Source organism: Lates calcarifer, linkage group LG17 (genome assembly GCF_001640805.2).
Source record: "Lates calcarifer isolate ASB-BC8 linkage group LG17, TLL_Latcal_v3, whole genome shotgun sequence".
NCBI classification, from domain to species: domain Eukaryota; kingdom Metazoa; phylum Chordata; class Actinopteri; family Centropomidae; genus Lates; species Lates calcarifer.
The window spans coordinates 4,392,486-4,413,925 of record NC_066849.1 but is presented as its reverse complement, the minus strand read 5'-3'; the positions used below and the strand labels follow the sequence as shown (position 1 = coordinate 4,413,925).

The window sequence follows — 21,440 nt, the reverse complement described above, 5'->3', positions numbered from 1 at the left end:
ACTTAATATTTTTTCTAAAGATCTAAAGAAGAAAGAGAGGTACCTTATGGAGTTTCTGACCACTTTGCACAATGTTTTGACTAGTGGGCCCCTAGTCAAAACATAGCCTTCTGCATACGTGCACAAGGCTATGTGTGTATGCATGCAGGCAACACAATTCACAACCACATCACATCACTGGTTTCACTCTATTTCAGTTATCGACACATGGTGGCATTAAAGTTTTGTAAGTTTTGGTATTGCAACATAGCCAATATTAGCATTAACAGCTGTTGCAAGTTGGAAGTTCAGCATTAACCTTCATTCCTTTACTCGTCAAGAGCAACAGTAATGTTTTACTTCTAGTTGTCACTTCTTTTCCTTTAATATAGTTAGCATGATAACCAGCATCAAAGAAGCAGACTGCAACCTAGCAAACATGGAGGCATGCATTGCATGTTTACAACATTTTTTTTTTTTAAATCATTCAACGGTTTATGAGAAATAGAGGATACACACAATGCATTTTCAGCAAGAACATAAACTTTGTTCACAAGAAAATTCCACAGGGCACCTTTAATGTTTAAAAGGCAGGAAGATTAACATGAAGAGAAAATTGTGTTTCATGACTCACACTTAACAACTGCATATGATGGTTTATGGATAAATTATTTTCACAAAATATCCACAAACAAATACCACCAAACTTAAGGGATGTAGTAGAATGCTTTCTGTGCACATAAATCTAAATCTAAAACATATTTGTGAAATTGTGTTGACTAGATTTGGATGAGATAGTTTATATTTAGTTAAGAAATTTACATATGAATGAGCTGAAAAGCCAGACATCAGAGAGTTCCACCAACACATTTGTAAATATAGTTTGATCTGTGTACACAGTATTTCCATTAACAAGACTTATTCATTTCAAATCATGTTGTATACATGCCAAAGAAACATTACTTTTAAATAAAATGTGAGAAATTTACAACTGCTTTGTTTAATATAATAAATCAATGTATTTTTTCTTCACAGAGCACAAATAAAGCTGACTGCACTTTTAAAAGCAGAAAACCCTGCCTATGTGTGTGTATGAACTACAGGCTGAGTGTGTTGGTTTACATCTGCAGCTACAGAGTTGCATCACCCTCATGATAATGGCTGCGAGGCTCAAATATTGAAGCGCTGGTTTCTGGTTTGCCCTGCCCTCCTCTCTCTGAGGTACATGTTGACATAGGAGGTTAAAAGGTCATCCATCTTGTAACCCTTTTAAAAGAAGACACAAGTGTAAAGACAGGGTAATGGAAAGAACACACTTTAACTCACATGGTTTTTAACACGTCTAATGACAGATCTTACCAGTGAAGTTTCACACAAGAATTTACTCCCCTTGACCAAACTGCCAATAGTCATGTGAAAGTAGGTGCTTCCACTGCACCAGTTAGCAATGCGGTTGAATGGGTGATTTGCCAAAACATCCTTTACAAGAGAGAAGAATTGTTAACAATTAGAAATAAAAAGAGGATGCAGAATGGAATATTGTTCATGAATATTTCTGGTTTCGTTTTTTAACCTTGGTTTTGGGGTGGATGATTGTGAGTCCTTGCTTACTGATGGCAATCCGCACAATATCTGGGAAATTTGGCTCTGATGTTTGCTGAAAATAAGATTTGAAAGGCAAATAAAAATAGAAAACTTCACTTCACTGTAATCATGGGTGTTTGTTTTCTGTACATGTGCAGTTAGCATACTATGGTGACAGAGGCTTTAAGGGGCTGAGAAAGCATTAAAGCATCAGATAAATAAACCATCCACCCAAACAAATGAACTGTAGATAACAAGATAAGGCACCATGTGTGCTGCATTCACTGCAGTTCTTACCTTCACTTCGAAGAATGCGCACCCGAATGTTGGCCAGCGACAAACCACTTTCAAAAACGCCACCTTGGCTTCTTCAACAGTCATGTTTGCTTGTTTGTTGAAATGAGCAACAATACTCTAAAAATTCAGAACAGGAAATATCACAGAATGAGTGCATGCACTGCTTTGAATGAGGTTAATGATTTTCTAATACCCCCACAGCCCTTAGGCAATAATCTTAGTGAGCTGAGAAAAAAGATCACAGGCATGGCATAATGGTGATATTGTTCATATGGGCTATTTAAAAGATGAGTCTGATAGTATTCTGTTTTTTTCTTATTGTTAACATTTCTATTAAAACATCAAAACCAACAAAAGCAATATCATACTAACAAGTATTCTTTGTGTAAGGACATAGTTGTCTTTAGTCTTTAGTCTTTACATCTTCAGCCAGATCAAATGGGACAAGATAAGACAGCTTTAAAGGGGCTATTTGTAAGTTTTCTCTGCTGCTGAATGTTGTTTCTTGTCGGGAGTGGGTGGTGTTGTGCTTACATAACAAGACACTTGAATACACCCTCGGACCAGTGCTACTTCCTCAGTGCAGTCTAGATGCCACAGTAAGTCACTATTGAAAAGTGGCCAGGGCTAGCTGCTTAGCATGCTAACTTCAGTAGAAGAAAAGCAGGGATAGAACTAGAAGCAAAACATTGGCAGCTCTTGGCCAGTAAAGCAATGAAATTTGATGCTGATTTTGCAAATATTTCCTCTAGACTGATAAACAGCTGTTAATGCTAACATTGGCTATGTAGCGATAACGAAATGTACAAATAGCTCCTTTAAAGTTCTACTTTGTCTCTTCACTGGATCTGTTGACCATAAGAACAGTTTAGAATAATGCCAGCCTTTAAGGTAAACAATAGATCGAGGATTGAGGAGATGAAAGGAGTGGAAAGAAAGCTCATCATACCTTCTTCCACTCATTTTCAGACATGGCCTTCAGTTGGTCAGCAGGCACAAGCTCCTTCAGTATCTTGGGAATCATGACTAGCTGGCTCTTGTCATTACCAACCCTTATCCTGAAGAGCAAAGCTGCAATGTTGATCATTTCATCTTTTGTGCAGACATGATATCCTCTCAGGTATTTAGGTAGCTCCTGGAAGATAAAAAGAGTTTCATAGTGTTTTATTTCAGAAATTTTCAACAGATTTGGCCCTATGTCTGACCTGTAAACAAAGTTTCCAACTCATTCTACTTGTTTACAGCCTGTTTATAGTTTCCAGCTAACACTGCTACAGGTCATATTGGGTGGTGCTGATATTATCTCGTCTATACATGAGGGAGCATTATGTTCATGAAAAGATTTGGCTTTCATATCATGTGGAAAAACTTATCAGCCTGGAAAATGTGATGGTGAGCTACACCATTCAAATGTACCTGAGGGAAATGGAAGATAACATCAGCCTCTGTGTCTCTGCCAGGGATCACATTGAACCACAACTTCCTCATGAAGAACACAAGGTAGGATACGTTGACTGGCCCACCTGCACAACACATACAGACACACACAAAGAGAGGCAAATACAGGTAAATACAGAGAGCCATGAAATGTCTGATTACCAGTCTAATTCAATGGTTCTCAAACTGTGGGGTACAGAGACACTGCAGGAGGGTCATGGATGAGCAGGGGCAAAATATGGAAACTAAGCTGAATGAATATGATTTACCTAAGGGAAATAAACAAACAAGGGCTTGCTGATGCTATCGCACTGAGCTGTATTTCACTGAAATTCAACTTGGATATTTTTTTATTAGCTGCTTCCTCTATCATTGTTAATGATTGATAAAAATTGTGGGGTGGGGGTGTGAGCTCTTTTCGTCTTCTAAAGGAGGCCATGCCAGAAAAAGTAGTTTTCAGTTTTCAGATGTTTTATTACCATCTTTGATCCTCTTGGCTTTCTTGGACCAGTCAGTGATTTGTCTCAGACTGTCAAAGAAGTAGTCTGTCTCATTTAAACTGAGGACCTGAAATAAACACAGTTACACATTTTTGTAAGACCAGTGAGCTGGAAATTCAAGTCAAATATGATGTGTAAGGTGGAAAAATGTCAAATGAACCTTGTCATGTGTTTTGACAAAAACACTGAAGCCATCAGCTGAGGCCAGATTGAGCTTGTTAGCAATGTTCTGAATGAGATCCTTGATCCTGGTGCTGGTTGCAACCTCGAATATCTGAAATAAGACAAAATGGAGGAGTGTGATGTAAAGATGTCACATGTGTGAATATAAAAAAACAGCCTCTTAAAATTATGTACTTAGACATTTTTATGCCTGTGTTCGTACCTCCTCTGTGTCGTTGGGGAAGTGGATTTTGTGGAAGATCTGGATGCTGTTCTGTTGGATGGCGTCTATCTCCACCTGGTGTGGTGGGAGCTTCCTGGGCTCCAACCTACACAATGACAGCAACTGCTGAGTCACATAGTTTGCTTCACTTTAACTTTTTACACATAGCCACAGATTCAGAGCAGAGCAAATGCTCCATCACAGAATAACACACTAATGCACCTGTCAATGCAATGCAATGCACCAACTGTCCTGATCACAAACAAGCCTCTGACAAGCTGCTGTATTAATGTCATTTATACTAAATGTAAATCATATTTATTTATAGAGAAGGCCATGCAAATATTAGATGTGGTCAACTCACTCTGAAGGTAGTGCAACACATAAGTTACTTGCTTGCACTGCTGCAGGCAAATTCTGCCTTAAATTGCACAACTTTCCCTCAAAGAATAATAAGTCTGTCCACCCCACTTCTAATAGTTTAGTTTTTAGGAAGCCATTACCTGAGAAAAATATAAGACACCACAGCTTGACATTTCCTTTTCTCACCACACCAGTCATGGTGTCATGTCGTTTCGTGGTGGCTGCTAACTCGGGTCAGAGTGTTGCAACTGCCTCATGCTTGTCTACACGCAACATTAGCTGCTCTATAAATGATCACGCTGCTGTCAGTGCACGCCCTCTGAGAGTTATTATGAAATAAAGGAGGAGCAGAAGCTTTCATCACACACTTTTCCTCTCATATACACTTCTTGAAACACCGGGTGACGCAGAGCTGTGTTTCCCCGTTGTTGGTGGTGTATAACACAGTATGTTGGTCTAACCTCAGAGAGCTCTGCAGTCGCTGCAGACAGTCGGAGGCCAGGGACTCTCTGCGCCGCGACTCCAGAAAGCGCCTTGTGTGCCTCAGAAGAGACTGGCTGGGAGGGAACAGGCCACAGCAGAGCCACAGCAGCTGCCAGCCCTGCTCTATGCTGAACCTGGGTGACGGTCAATGCAACATGAAAAAATGATATGTAAGACATAACATAGGATGAAGTCTTGGTTTGTATTCAAATCCAATCTTGTGGAAGCATGGTTCTATTTCACTTTGTACTTTGTACTTTGTACTCTTTACTAATTAATAAAGACACACAAGGGCATAACAGTTGTAGTTGCTTAAATTTCAGATCCGATTTTGATTTAGCTTAAAATAGCACTAGGGCTGCAACACAACAATCATTTTAATTATTAAATAATCTGCCTCATATTTTCTTGAAATATTATATAAAAATAACAGTAAAAACATTCAAACTTTCACCATGTATATATATATATATATATATATATATATATTATTTTAGACTAATATCTTTCTTTTGCTGGAACAAGTCCACAAACAGCAAAAAGCCTGACCCTAAATCTAAGGGTCTGAGACAGTGACACACACCGGTTGTTATTGCTGGTCATCTGCTTCATAATCTGGCAGTAGATCTCATCCCTGAGCGCCTCATATTGAGTGGCAGGGCCGAAGATCTGGTCCGTGAGCTCGAGAGGACTCTGCATCTGCCTGGTGGGGTAATCTCCCATATATTTCAGGATCGGTACACAACAGTCAAGGAAGAACAACTGTCCTAGTCTCATGAACTTTAAAAGCAGAAAAGCCTGGGCTGATATTGTTAGCTCATGATGCTATAGACAGAATTTGTATCCTTTGTTGCTTGCTAGAATAAAGGAACTGAGGAAACTTGTTTGGTTAGTTTGGTTGGACAGCCTGTGTGCTGCCAGTGATAGCGTAGTTACCTTAGCTAGGATAGACATCTTGGCTATATTAATAACTCAAAGCTATATCTTTGATGTGCTCATGGTCTTGTTGTCTTTTGCTAACACAGGAGGCATGTGTCTCAGAGACTGACATTAGCCACAGTGACAGCTTAAAACAGAGGGCTGTAGAGTGTGTGGGTGCAGGCAAAAGGGGGAGCACACAGTTAAGACTTCTCCGTGCTATGGGCCAACCACCATTTATTCACCCACCTGATGTCCCTGCCAACTTCCCTGCACTCTTACGCTTTACATATTGAAACCATTTTTTATTTTCAGGCGCTGTAGCTCATGCAGATATAATATAGATTGTTTATAAGCCCTTATTCGATTATCTGCTGTGTGCTTGGGTAAGAGAAGGCTTCAAGGACACTTCAAAAGTGCATTGGGTTGGGGCTAAAGAATGGAGTCACCTGTCAGAAGGCTCAGTAGATTTATAACAGGTTTACACAGCCTGATACCCACTGCAGGGCCTGATTACAGGTAAAAACCCTGCAAATATAAACCTGGTAAATAAAGTAGGTGAATAGTAATCCATGGATTTAACTCCTGCCAAAAGGTATATTCGATAAAAAAACCAAAAAAACTGTAACATTTCTGTTTGGTATAATTCTGGTATGCAGAGGATATCAGTGAAAGCCAGACAAGCTTTGTGGCTCAGCTCTGCATTGCCCACCAGTTTCTTGAGGAGGGGCTGTCTGATTGGCTCCCTGGAGTTTGCCCACAGCCTCTCAGGAGCAGCATTCCTGGCAATCACCTGCCGGTTAACATCCTTAGTGGGCTGCCTGCAGGATGAATGACACAGAATGCAGATCCCCACAGTCAGTGCTGTTATGTGAGCTTTCTCTTGCTGACATGTAGGAGAGTAGAGGGCATGTCCAGATACCTGAAGTACTCAAGGGAGAATTCCTTCAGTGTGGCAGGAGCCACTCTCTCCATTGTTCCTGTTTCACTTGGGTTTGGCCGTATGATGTCTTTCCTTTGGTTAGGAGGCAGGTTGAGAAGGCTCTGAAATAATGAAAAGATGTACCTTATTTAACACTCTTTATATAACCGGGCACAATCACTCATCTGAGAAAGCTATGTCATTAACATCTCCGTACCATGACCTCATAGGTGGGTTTGCTGAGCGTTGGTAGGATTAAGATGGCCTCAGTGGGGACGGCTCCTGTTCGTTTTGTGCCCTCAATTTGGCCCTTTATCCAGCCGCGTTGCTGAGAAAACTCATCGTCTTTAATGATTACAATGAGCTCTCCTTTTTTGAAACTGAGGAATGTGGGGTCATCTGTAGAGGAATGTACAAGATTAGTCATCAAAGAAATCAGTGAGGTGAGATCATGTGAGAGAGAAAAATCACTGAGTACCCGGGTTCTCTGACCTTGTCTGTCGACGTCCTTCAGGGCGACAGCATACTGAGATCGCTCTGTCAGTCCACTCAGGAACATGGTAACCAGCTCTGCCATGTCCTCAGCTGTGGATCCGCTCAGAGTGAAGTCTCCTTTCAGTGTCAGCAGACACACTGCCTGGCCAGATGCTTTACCCTCCCTGGATGGGCATCACAGCAGAGTCAAAAACACAGGATACAAAATATAGAATTGCTCAGATTCTGTGCCCGGACCAATAATAACTGTCTCTACCTTATAGTATTGACTCCTGTCACTTCAGGGAAGGAGAGCTGCAGCAGCCTCTTCTCTCTTTCATCCAGGAATGTGATACCTGTCCAGTTTATGGCAACAATAAACTTGCTCTTTGGCAGAGGAGGACCTAGATACATCCACAGAAAAAAAGCCCAATAAAAACATGACTCATGGAAGATATGATGGGAATTATGAGATATATTCCTGTCCAGAGTTCCCATTCACAGTTCAGCATGAGTCATTAGTTATTTGCTTGATTTATTGATTAGTCCAGGAAAATAGTGCCAGGAAATAGTGAAATATGCCCATTACTAGCTGCTAGAGACCAAAGAGATGTCCTAAAATGGCATCTTGTGTCCAACTGACAGTGCAAAACTTAAAGATATACAATTTACAATAATGCAAAACACATGATAGAAATCATCATAGTTGAGAAGCTAGAAACAAGGAAAGTTGCCATTTTGTTGCAGTTGCCATGTTTTTTTTTTTTTCTTTTTTACACAATTACAGCCTGTACTTATTGTCACCTTATAGGCTTGATGAGACAATTACACACAGTAACAAACAAAATTTTACTGCAAATTTGATCTGTTTAGGAAAAAGACCCACTGTGTGACTCAGAGCTCGCCTTTAATAGACAGCTTTGATGTATTATTTTGTAAATTGGTTGTTCACAGGCAAACAGAGTACGAAGAAATGTTGTTTCCTGGCCCACTTACTCCCTCCTAATCAACTAGTCTTAACCCCAATGGTATGGTGTATCTATAAATAGCCTTGTATATTCCAGTCTGACATAGATACACAAGCAGCAACAGCTAATTGCTCAAAGGGGTGTGGTTAAAAAAACAGCTCACTGGTGATCATTAAAAGTATTTGTTTGTCTCTATGTGTAGGAATGACTGTGTTACACATGATTTATGTTCTGCCATGATAAAACATAGAGATGCACACAGTGAAATCTGATAGTAATCCGCATTAAATGAATTCAGTTCTATTTAGTAACTTATTTCTGCATGAGAGTCATGAGCTTTTCTGTTCTGTTGTCTTTTTGTGACACTCATGGGTGTTGGCATTATTTACTCTCAGTATAACCATTGTGTATGAATTTAAATGAATGCAATTATTTCAAACCATAAAATATTTACATACACGAAGACAGGAAAGGCTAAGCCAGTAGATGCTTACCTGATAGTTTGACAACTTCAAAGAACCTGGAGAAGAACATGGGCCACTTCTCCCGGGTGTAGTCGACCATCTCTGCTTTCACTGAATCTGTCTTTTGTCTTGAACTCAGATATGGACCCTGGTGCAGTTTAAGAAAAATACACAGACTCTGCTCAAGGTTTTGGGAGCTTTTTTTGAATTATGTATCACTTGTGATCAGTTTGTTCTGATCACAATGTGGCATTACTGACCTGAGCATGAGCAGTGCTGACCATCTGCACCCATTTGGCCTCTGACTTGGCCTCCAGCAGAGAGTTGTTGATGCTTTCCTGTACAGCTTGCTTCACATTTTCTGGACTGCTGTCCGAGCCGTGCTGGATGTACAGATGTTTTGCGGCGAGCTGAACAAAATCATCCTCCTGTGTTGAGTGAAATGTGTGAAAAAAACATGTCAGATATAAGTGTGTGGCTGGAAATTCTTGATTAAGATAACCATCAGTGTCAGCCCACCTTTTCACACTGGTACTCTCCAAACTTCAGACCATGGATGATCTGCAAGTAGATGAGATCTGTGCTGATCTTGTCCTCTTTACAGTCGTGCCAAGGGGTGAAGATCTCCTTGCGGAAGAAGAGACGCCAGGGAGCATGTTGCTCCTGCCCTCCTCTTCTCTTCACTTCCTGCTCACACTGGGAGATTGCGTCCATCACATGCTCCCGGCCGCTACCCAGAGCCCACACCTTCAGGACAGGTCAACATACAATAACTGATCTACATATATACTATCTACAGTATATCTGTCTTTTCAGATTCCACAATCTCACAATAAATTATTTTTTTATATAAAGACCTAAAAAGGTGTGACAGTGCAGTTCTTATCATCTAATTTTGTCTAAAAATGAGGCAAATTATGTCCATGCTGTTAGGTTTTTTGCATGTTAGAAGGTGTAAAGACTGGAGGTGGAGAAACAGCAATCCTGGCTCTGTCTGAAGACAACAAAAAGTCCTTGTTTAAAAAGAAAAAAAAAAAACTTTCACAGCATATAAAATGTTTAAATTTAGGGTCTTTCATAACCACTTGGACTGTGTGGCTGACAGAAGCCTATTTTCTTTTGGAAGTATGGCACGGCGCCCCCAGATTGCCAGAGGTTATATTTCACGCTGAGTTTTTCCCATCACAAAGGGAAAGAATTTGGATCTGACTGCTCTAAAGAAAAGTACAAAGGGAAACCTTTTATAGCACATTTACTCATCATCTACTAAAGAAATATACACACTTAACTGTTCCAGCTACATACCTTTTCATACAGAGCCACATAGAGAGAAAAGCCGAAGGTGTCTTTGAGCTTGATTTTGTTAGAGAGGACTTGGCAGATCTCTTTGGAGGTAGATGCTGAGTCCACAGGCAAGTTAATCGAACGCCCATCCATCAGCTTCACAGAAACGATCATGGGCTTTTTTGTCTTGGTTGCCTGTTGTCGAACAGAGAAATGATCATGTTCACCAGATGGAAATGAGACCTTCTATGCATGTAAGTTCAGGTAAAGAGCCGGTTCACTCAAATAAAAAAAAGTTCTCACTCACCTCTAGAGGCATGTAAACATGCATACAGTTTTGGGCCAATCTGTCTAGTTGTATATCTAAGAATTTTTATTCATCTATTTGTAGAAAGTAGTTCAAATGATGTCTGCATAACATGTATTAGTGCTGAATTCTTTAAATGCCATTGTATTTAATGTTGTGAACACCTTTAAGGAAATGTTACCTCCACTGGCATCAGACATCCCAGAGACTGATATAATTAAATGGACAAATGAAACCCAGACTAAATATGGCTTTCTTTTATTTGGGTGACCTGGTCCTTTAAATACTGGCAAGAACACAATATGTCAGTCTTCGTACCTGCAGCTCCAGCCAGGCCGGAGGCTCCCCTCGCACGCCATTCATTACCGTGCGCCGCAGCCTTTCAGCACAGTAGGAAGCGTAGCCTCCTGGAGCGGAACGGATGAAGCTTTGCAGGTACTGCCAAGACAAGAGATAAAAAAGGAGTGAGCAATACATTGTAGCATTCAGCACACTGTGAGAATGAATTAGCAAATACAACTGTGGTACTTACCCTTATAAAGCGCTCACTTGGAGGGAAAATGCCCAGACAGAGGGATAACAGGATCCAACCACGGAAGTAGCTGTTGCGATTGTTGTTATCCTGAAGCTGCTTGCAGATCTGGCAGTAAATCTCATCCCTGGACAGACAAAGAGACAAATATGGAATTAGTAGAGAAATCTAAAAAATATTTAGAAGTATATGTTTTTTAAAAGGAGCTTCTTTAACCTGAGGTCACGTCTGACAATAGCATATCCCACAATAATGTGGAGTTTTTCTAGAGAGGTCAGCGGCCTGTCCAGGGTGGGTCCCTCTCCTATCATGACATCACTGTCCTCCTTCACAGTCTGCAGGGTGGGAGGCTTGGACACTTCAGTCAGATCATCAGACTGTAGGAAAAAAACATGAAATCAGTCAATTTAAAAAAAAGGACTCTGCAACACTAAGTTGAAGTGTTTTTTAGGCTTCCACCTCACCTCCTCCATGATGATCGACGGTTTCCTGAACGTTGTAGGAGGCTTTGGGATTCCATTTTCTTGAACAGTGGATGTTTTTTTGTTTCTGGACAGTAGGTCAGTGAAAGTGGATCCCTTCCTGCCTCGTGGGTTTCCCTCTGGTACAGTGTAGACCTTTGGGTTTTGAGCTGTCTCACTGGGCAGAGCAGAAACCTTCCTGTTTCTTGTGAGTAGGTCTGTGAAAATGGAGCTCTTTCTGTTTTGTGCTGGCTCCTCTGGGATTGTGGAAGGCTTTGATTCTTTTTTATTCCTTAGTATCCTCTAAAACAACCAGAAAGGACATTTTCAAATTTACAGTAAATGAATATTAATTTACAAAATAAGGAAGTTGTAAAGGAATGTATAATCTTGGCTTTGTAAGGACATTTACCTGGTCCAGGCCCACCATGTGGCTGAGACGTCTGTCCTTCCTGGAGATCAGGTCCTGCGAGAGAAAGCGTTCCTGTGTGGAGGTTCCCTGGACCTGGACCTGCTTCTTCGGCTCAGGAAGGTCTCCCATGAACCTCAGAATGATCCACCACACTGTCAGTGAAGCCTGGTGAAAACACAAGAGAAATGCCATTGTAATTTACTGAAATATCAAGACGAAAACAACTGAAATGATGAACAGAGGTTGTCTGAGAAAAGCACCAAAACGTCTCCCTCATCCTCATGGTAGAGCAAGGGCTGCCGAAGCCTCTGGCGGATGTGGGTGTGGGTGGCTACACCCTGGAAGTACATGGAGGCAAATTTGGAGAAGGGGTACTCATCCAGGTCATCGTAGTCTTCTTTGGGAAGATCTTCCTCAATGGGGATATCGTCGATGTCTATCTCTTCAGTAAGCATCCTTTTACCCTCAAAATTCTGAAAATAAATACAGACGTGCTGTGACCATCTGTCTGAAAAGAACACAATATATCACTGATGTAAAGCATTTGGTCCTCAAACCTCAAATCCCACAGGTGCTTGACCCTCCTGCCCTCCAATAATAGGGGGCAGAAAACCAAAGATGTTATCCAGATGCTCTGTGATGGATTCTGGCTGGGCGTTGGCCTCCATCTCGCTCTTCTGCCTCAGCACTTCCTCCAAGTGTCTCTGTTTCTCCAAAATGGCCCGCTGCTCCTCTTCTTTCTCTTTGGCAGAGAGGTACATCTGGAAAAAACAACACAAAGGACAGTTAAGTAATCAACAAACCCCCATCAACCTACACTAAAACTGCCTGAAAAGTGCCTTTTATTACCTAAATATAAAATAATACCAATAATAAATAATAGCTGACCAAATAATAGTTAGCTAAAAGTTGATAGTCAGTTAAAATGATTAGCTGAGAAGTAACTGATAAGCAGTTGAAATAGATATTTGGAGCATGATTGGTGGTGTTAATAAAGAGGAATCTGTTCAGCTGACAGTGATGTTGGAGACACCAGACCAATAAGGTTGGGAACCATTACTCTGCCAGATAGAACCAGGACTTTAACCGTCTCTTACAGTTGTGAACCAGAAAAATATTTAATTATACTTATAATTGTACTTACATCTCTTTTCATCTTTTTCAGAGCTTTTCTTGCCAGCACACCTCTGGTGTGTGCCTGCAGGAGGATCACAGCATCTTTCTTACGCTTCCATTCCTTCCTGGCAAGGTATCCTCTGGCTTGGGCCTGCAGCAGGACGGCCGCCTCCCGCTTCTTCTTATATTGGAAGTGGAGTTGGCGAGAGCGAACCTGTGCCTGCAGCCTCGCAAAGCCCCGCTGGACCTGGATGTAGAACATAATTAAAGGTTTTTTGCAGGCCAGGCCTGTATTTACACTTTTATAAACGCTGATATATTAAACAGTGACTTACCACTTTGTACAGTTTTCTGCCTTTGTGTCCTCTCCAGTATTTCTGAATGACAAGAGCGCCTGCCTTCTTCCTCAGGAATTCTCTCCTATAAAAGACATAAAACGTGGAGACATGTAGTTGCAAATCACACAAACGAACAACACATTTAAAAAAAAAATCATACCTGTATTTGTAGCCTCTCAGGACTTTCTGGATCAAAAGTGCTTTCTCATTTAGTTGTTTCATTCGCTCCAGTTCCAGCATTGTGTCATGGAAGTCCTGAGAAAAAACAGCAGGAAGTATTATTTATTATTTTGCTGGACAAAAAATCCACACACCTATCAAAGCACACAACATATATTAAGTAGATGAAAAGTGAACAACTTGAATATTGTTATTTTGAATATTTGAGGATTTAATTTTCTATTTGAAAATGTGGATCCTGAAGAAGTACTTCAATTTTCTTACCACTTGAAATTACTGAAGAAGGAAATTTAAACATAAACTCAGATGGATGGTTTACCAAGTAGATACAGTATTCAGTAACCAAACATTTCAATTATTTTGGCTGTTTTATGCTTCCTTTCATGACCACCACCATGTCACTAACAACAGGCTGATAAATGATAAAAAAAAAGGCAGCACCTTCAGGAAAATCTTTGTCTTGCCAGTCTTCCAGTCGCCCTCTCCAGCAAGCACAGTTTCACAAATGCTTTCACAGCATTTCTCTTTACTTTCCTGTTGGAGTGATAAAAAAAAACATAATACACACAGAGCAAAAGAAGATGATGATGAGAACAGGTGTGATCATGTTAAAACTTCTGGCTCACTGTTTTGGGATCACAGATGGAAGTTTTCAGGAGGGCACGGTAGCGATCCAGAAACTCGCTGAAGGTGTAGCGCACAGGATATCCAGCTTTCCGGATCCTGATGGTCTCCATCATACCAGAGTAACGGAGCTGACGAATGCACAGCTCTCTGTCGAACAGCTGAGACACAGAAGCATGGAATCTGATATGCTTACACCATTCGTTTTTGGTAAATATGTAAACATGTTTTATTTTGGTTGACTGAACACAGCCTCCTTCCTCACCATGGGCTTCTTGTAGTCATTGGGTTTAATGCAGCGTATGAAATAGGGCTGGCACACAGTCAGTGTTTTCATCAGGGAATCCAGAGACTGACGGAACTGGCCAGTCAGAGTTGGCACATGCTTCTTGTTATCAGCTGCTTGCTGTCAGACACAAACAAATGGCACACAGTAAGTAAGCGATATCCTACATAAAAAAAATGTTAAAAAAATTCTAAATGATTATAGCTGCACATGATGATGAGGCTAAAGGCCACACTGACCCGGAGGCTGTTCTTGGGCGTGTTGATGGTCATCTTCGGGTTGGTGTTGCTCTTGACCGAACTGGAGGGCAGGTCTTTTTGAAATACCTGTTTGAGGAGTTTGTTGGTCGAGGTTTCCACCAGCTGGATCAGGTCTGAGCTGAGGGCGTCACGGTTTTTCTCAAGGAAGCCTCAAATCAAGACAGACACAATTAGAACATCACAGGGGGTGTGTAGACATGGTTTGTTGCTTTAAAAAGCCTTAAATTTACCTTGTGAATCATAGTAGACCACTCCAGCAAAATGCAGGACTCCAAACTGTGTCTCATAGTTGTTCTTTGGGGGAATATAGATTCCCCCTTTTCCATGTACCTGATTCATTTTTTGGAGCATGGTGGTATCTGTGCCCTGAAAACAACACAAGAAGAGGAAGAAGATGAAGAGGAAGAAGAGAATCAAAACCTGCTTTGCTTTGTTACAACAGAATTGTACAAGGTACAAAGGGGATAGAGACCTTGGGGAAGTTGCTCTCCTCATCAATAAGAGCCAGCATGTTCATGGGCTTGTGGGCCAGTATGTCCAGGGTGCGCTGGTTGTCTTTGTAGTCAATGCGCTCCCAAACAATGTTTTCACGGGCGTACTCCTCTTGCTCCAGCTTGAAAACGTGCCTGACGAAAAACTGCTGTAGCTGCTCGTTGGCATAGTTGATGCACAGCTGCTCAAAGCTGCCACAGTTCAACAAATCCAACAGCACAACAGCAAAGAAAGATTTTATTCAACTTAAAAATGTGTTCTGTGTCTGGAAAAAAGCAGCAACAAAGTTCTAATATCATGAGACCTTTTGTGTTCGCCAACCTGTTTTTGTTGAAGTTCTCAAAGCCAAAGATGTCTAGTAAGCCTATTGACAATCGGATGTCATTGGAATCCCCAGGTGGCTTGTAAATGGCAGCGTTGATTTTGTGCACGACCCAGATGAACAGTCGTCCATAAATAGCCTGGATAAATGGTGAGGAGAATAGCATAATAATTTTACATAGCACCACACATGGTATTAACAAAACAACAAAACTTGCTTTAATCTCTATTTGATATTAACTAATTATTTTGAAGCTGTGTGAGTACTTAGGTTGACTTGTGTTTTCTGTTTTTGTTATTTATAGTAATGATCAGGTAATGAAAGATAAATCCTACAGAAGTTTCATATAGCACCACCAACAGGTCAAAACATGCTCTTAAGCAACACTTTGGTTGATTTTAATCTGCCAACAAACGCCTGAATTCTTGCTGACTGAAGCTGTACTTTGAAGCAGTAGTTAGAGCTTTGCAGGTCCTTTAAATAGATTGTGTTTCTGGTGGATAAAGCCAGGCTAGTTATTCCCTTGTTCAGTTTTTTGCTAAGATAAGCTAACTGGCAATTTGCTGTAGCTTCATGTTTAACTGACAATTACCTCCCCCGCTAGAAAACTACTGAGCCTAATTCCCAAAATGTTTTAATGCTATTGCTAACATAGTATACCAACACACCAATATTAGCATGCATCCTTACATGCTAAACGGTAACATGATAAAGTGTTGCAATCTTCATTGCTAATGTTAACATACTATCATGGTGTTATAATATTTTACTCAAACTACAATACACAGAGTAAGCAGAGTTATAGCTGTTAAGCTAAGCCTGGCAAAGTACAGCTTAGACTGATAAAAAATGAGCCAAGCCTATTTCACAGCAGTCATTTTCACTTGTCAGGGAAAGGAAGTGACAGGTTTTATAATTACTGATGCCTCTGTCCTATACACAATGAAAAAGTCCTCTGTAGATCTGCATATGTCTAGCTGAGTATCAGAGGATCCAAGGTGACCACTGTACAGTATAAGTCATTTCTCTGGCACCATCATCAAGCCTCTTTTTGTTGGTGGTAAGGAATTAAATACTTTCTCAATTTTTCATGCATCCAGTTGTTTTGTTGTCTGTTGCATAATGAGCATTACAGCCTTACAGGACATCTTTCTTAAGAACTTTAATTTGATACATGTTAAAATGAGCTACATTTATGTTTTTTAGGTGCATCTGTGTGTCAAGTGTGACTGTTACTTTGACAAAGGCGTCCCTGCCATCCACAGCCTGAGCAGAGGTCAGAGATTTGGTCACACTCTCTCTTGTGGTCATGAGGGAGCGCTGAGTCAGACTCTTCTCTAGTGCTTTGGGATCCACCTGAGGTAACAGACACACACACACACACACACACACACACAAGATCATTGCTGCTCTTTTTATTGGCTTTTATAAGAAAAGCAAAAAAAAAAAAAAAAAAAAAAATCATACCTCCAAAAGTTGGCTAGCCACATTGAAACTGGATGATGTGAGGATGTCGCAGCTCTCCAGGTTATTTATTATGGTGCCTGAAATTATCCCAGAATCATGTTTCATCCATGTCCCATCTCAAAAGATGCCATTATTTTATACAAATGACAGTGATTATTTATTGTCTACATACATATCCCATTGCAAAGAGCTGTTCTTACTCTCAAAGTCCACGTTGCCCAGGTGAAGGATCGCAGCGAGGAGTTTGGAGATTTCCCAGGAGTCATTCTCTGTGAACATGAGGATCTTCAGAGCTGAACGGAAATGGGCGTACTCCTTCACATCATCACGTCCTTCACAGCTGGTGCAGTTACCCTGGTGACAGAATCACATGCTTTGAAGCTAAGTATGAACTCTTATCTGTTTATCTGTGATTTGCATCCTGTGCATTTATCTTCAACAACAAACAAAACAACAAAGAGCAACAAGCATTTTATTTAAATTTTAAAGTTTTCCAATGATGTCAGTACCATGGTCAGATAGTTGTACTCAGCAGCACTCCCAAGGGAGAGAATCTTTTTCTGCTCAGCTGGCATGCCCATCAGCATGTAGTAAAAGATATGGTAGTTTCTCTCCTCAGGCGCCTGCACACGAAAACACATGTTCTTTACTACAAGAAATTAGACTGGACTACATCACTGCACCAGGATATATTCAGCTGACAGTTCACTTGGACGAAACCATTCATCTTTCTGTGAAAAAGTTCATGTATATATATCCCACCTGACGACAAACTCTGGACTTCTCCAGCAGGTACTGATCGATGCGGGCCCCTTCAATGGCCCCGCCCTTGGTGAAGTTGATGTCAATGTACTTCCCAAAACGACTGGAATTATCATTGCGGATGGTTTTGGCATTACCAAAAGCTGAGAGGAAGATATATATTGGATCAAACAAGGGAGGATTCAGCTGATTATGAAGACTGCCTCGTGACTCTGAGTTGATGTTCTGCTCATACCTTCCAAGATGGGGTTTGCTTCAAGAATCTGCTGCTCAATCCAGGAGTGCTGGCCACTCACTGCAGCCAGGAACTGCAACATCAACTTGGTGCTCTCAGTTTTCCCTGCTCCGGACTCTCCACTGATGAAGAAATGAAGAATCATTAATCATCAAAATTCTTCCCTGCCCTGGAAAGATTTTTGACCTTCCAACCAAAACTAAATTTGAGCATAGTAATATCTCAGCTGTTTCTTTTGGTACAGTAAATTAAAATATTTTTTTGAAACACGTGTACAGATGCTGTTTTTGACTGCCCTTGGCTGGTTCATAAATCACTTACATAACAGATTTCATTCATTTCTAATTATATTAAATATCTAGGCCTGTATATTCATAACTGTCTATTCCACTTGTATGGAGACACTAGAGATGCTCCTAGAAATCCCTAGGATTAGGATCCCTAGGATTTTAGTTTGATTTTGCACTTTATGAATGGAATAATCTTCTAAATATTCAAATAAGTTTCTCTCAATTCATCTTATTGAGACACTATCACTAGTTGAATGTGAATGTTTGATGACTGTCAGTTATGATTTATTTTGTTTCTTGTAATTATTATTGGTTTTGCCATGTTAAAATATTATGCCACCACCTATTTGTGTCTTGTAGCTCATTGTTTTTTATTATTACTTTAGGGTAATGATGTGACATTTTGTGAACTATTTGCTTTCTTGCTGAGAGTAAGATGAGAAGATAGACACCGCTCTTGTGTCTGTATGATAAATGTATGGCAGTGTAACCAGACACTGGTTATAACTTCATGTTTACTATCCAGACATAAGAGTTCTTTTCCTCTAGGTGGCCACACTGTCCTTTATCATGTAACCACTAATTGTCCATTACTTGTAAATAATGTGACATAATCAGAGATCCTGTTCTCAGTGTGTTCTCCTTGTGTAAATAAAGGTTTCAGCCACTCAGCCCACAGTCTAAATAAAACTCTCTGGAATCAGAGGTGATCTCTGAACATCCCTGCAGCCCGTCAGCAGATAAAATCAGACCTGATGACACAACACTGGTTCTTTCGGTTGCGGCGCATGTTGAAAAAGCAGCTGTCTGCGATGGCGAAGACGTGCGGCGGCAGTTCACCCAGCCGTCGATCTGTGTACATGTGCACATGGTCGGTGGTGTAGATGGGAAGCAGCTGGTAGGGGTTGACTGCAACCAGAATGGAGCCTGTGTATGTCTTTAAACAGAGAGGCTAATTAACTGTCACACAGTAACACAGTTGATATTTGTGTGTGTGTGTGTGTGTGTGTGTGTGTGTGTGGGTACATGAGAATAAACAAGATATTATGGTGTAAGCTCAACATTAATGCCGTGACCCTGATGACCTCTTGTTTAGTCACGTTAGCCATGCATGAGATACATGTTCATGTTTTGATTCATTGGATTTCATGGATGGATTACAATAATAAAACACTGCTCTAAATGCTATGGTTTATAATAAGATTGCCACGCACAAGACAAGGGAATATCAGTCTCAGTGAATTATGCATTCATCAGTAGTATTTATATATAACAAAAAGCCCTGATTCAGAATTAAACACACACTATTGAGCTTTGATGCAGTGACACAGAAACACTGGGATGTTCTCTTTCAACAGAGGCCCGTTCGTCTCTATGGAGACAAACAGCACTGTGATAAACTACAGGTCAAAGTCTAGGACAGAAAGCCATTCACAGCAAGGGAAAACGCAGACGAGTAAGCATTTCCACAGCAGGTTACAGACATCATAAAACTAGGTGGATCACAGTGAATCCAGGGAATAGAAACTTACATAGATGATGCCTTCTTTGTGTCGCACCAGGAGGTTCCTGAGGAGCCCTGCCTCGTTGAGATCACCCAGCCTTATCATGTCATCCACACCCTTCACAGAGGTGGGGTGCATGGGTTTGAGGCTACCCTCTGTCTTCTTGTTGATCTTGTGCTCCTGCATGTATGTTATGAAAGAGCTGACATTATATGGAAGGCTTACACACATTTTTCTTGGACTCAACAAATCAAACCAGTAAAGAGTTTTGTACCTTTCCTTCATCATCGATCAGCTGAAGCTGTCCTGTGTCTGTCACCTTAACCTCTGCCCCGATCGGCACCCCACCACCGGAGTCCACCCATACAAAATCACCCTAGTTTTAGGAAACAGAAGTTGTAGTAAAAAATGACCATTGCATTGAATTTTAGAATTATGAGTATATATTACAGAGAAGCTCATTCATACCTTACTCAGATGCAGCATGGTAGAAACATGGATAAAGTCTGTAAGGAAAATGACAACATAAGACAACACCATTGATTGAGGCTGTTTACAATAGTTTCTATTAACATTTACCTGCTTGAAAACCAATCTACATTCAGTGTGGTGTATTCAGTTCACTTAAATAGGTTTTAATTGTATGACCCATACTTGGTATTTAGCTAAGAAGACTACCCTTTTAAGCCTCTTTATTTTTTATTTTGACAAAACAAAATAATCATCTCCATTTATTTTTAAGACACTTCCTTTTATGACTTTATATTCAATCTGATAAAACCCTGTGGAAACAGGAAGATACTGAGCGTGATGAAGAGTTAAAGACACAGTTTTGTGTGTATCTCGTCAGTTCTTACCTGACAATATTTGGTTTCTTTGGTGGAGACCCCTGCTGCTCCTGCTCCTGCTGCTCCTGCTGCTCCTGCTGCTCCTGCTTTTCCCTGAATAACTGTGAAGCAGGAAGAAGAGAGCTTTCCCAGCAAACGCCCCTTTATGGCCTTTTGACTTTGCTCTTCCAAAGATAGGGCCACCTAGTCACTAAGCACCAGACTCAAGGCACTTCATATCATCTCAGACAATAAAAATCTGACACTAACCACTGTTAATTTACTGTTAAATATCTGGTCTACAGGTCTAACAAATTCAGAAAAGTTAAAACTACTAAACTAAAATCACTTACACACAAGTAACTGAAGTAACTGAATGAACAAGACATGGAGATGTTTAAAAATCTTTTCTTTGCTAAGTTTCCTCTTTTAAATGCAGAATAATACTGAACACCAGACAAATATGTATTCTTTGGAGACAGACCCTCAGTCAGGGAGTGTCTGTGATAAAGGGGAAAGTTGATTACCCAAATACCCATAACTCACTTTTCCTGATCTATAAACACAGTCGTCATAGGTCAAGTGCTGCCACCACGGCCTGCTGTACTTGGAGACAATTATGTTGTAAATAGCAGATAGTAAAGAGGAACAGCTAAGCTCACTCCAGAGGTTTGATTACACTGGTTAGATCAGATCATACTATCTATACGAGCAGTAACTCTATCTGCAGATAATGGGGGTTAAACAGCAGGTATCATCTATTAGGATATACTGTTGCTTCCTCATATTTAAAAACAATGAAATATAATCACATACAAAGGTTAGTATCTGAGCATAGTGCTTATGAGGATCCATGATAATACTGGTAATGCGGTACAGCAATAATCTTGCAGTCTCACTATCTATCCTCAGGCGTGGTCTGTTTATCCAGAGTGCCTGACACCAGAATGTGGTTTCTTTTTTTTA

The 21,440-nt window shown here is 40.6% G+C and overlaps 1 protein-coding gene across 1 annotated transcript; it reads right to left on the bottom strand.

Moving 5' to 3' along the window:
• Window positions 1-524: 524 nt before the first annotated feature.
• On the bottom strand, window positions 525-20,583 carry LOC108878867 (unconventional myosin-VIIa). The gene is made up of 48 exons (XM_018669858.2): window positions 20,505-20,583; window positions 20,116-20,153; window positions 19,922-20,023; window positions 19,675-19,827; window positions 18,895-19,079; window positions 17,853-17,974; window positions 17,618-17,760; window positions 17,365-17,478; window positions 17,056-17,209; window positions 16,856-16,932; window positions 16,625-16,744; window positions 15,388-15,527; window positions 15,047-15,257; window positions 14,805-14,940; window positions 14,554-14,723; window positions 14,294-14,434; window positions 14,031-14,189; window positions 13,846-13,938; window positions 13,385-13,479; window positions 13,222-13,306; window positions 12,915-13,133; window positions 12,328-12,531; window positions 12,031-12,243; window positions 11,771-11,935; window positions 11,362-11,661; window positions 11,114-11,274; window positions 10,898-11,024; window positions 10,684-10,803; window positions 10,080-10,253; window positions 9,294-9,521; window positions 9,035-9,202; window positions 8,805-8,922; window positions 7,620-7,746; window positions 7,361-7,527; window positions 7,086-7,267; window positions 6,869-6,990; window positions 6,613-6,767; window positions 5,612-5,765; window positions 5,007-5,162; window positions 4,183-4,288; window positions 3,958-4,071; window positions 3,777-3,864; window positions 3,277-3,383; window positions 2,810-2,995; window positions 1,861-1,977; window positions 1,553-1,636; window positions 1,339-1,458; window positions 525-1,245 (listed from the first exon to the last, which is right to left on the bottom strand). The coding sequence occupies exons 2-48, from the start codon at window positions 20,131-20,133 to the stop codon at window positions 1,150-1,152; spliced, it is 6,696 nt and encodes a 2,231-aa protein (XP_018525374.1). The 5' UTR covers window positions 20,134-20,153; window positions 20,505-20,583; the 3' UTR covers window positions 525-1,149.
• Between the last annotated feature and the right edge of the window lie 857 nt (window positions 20,584-21,440).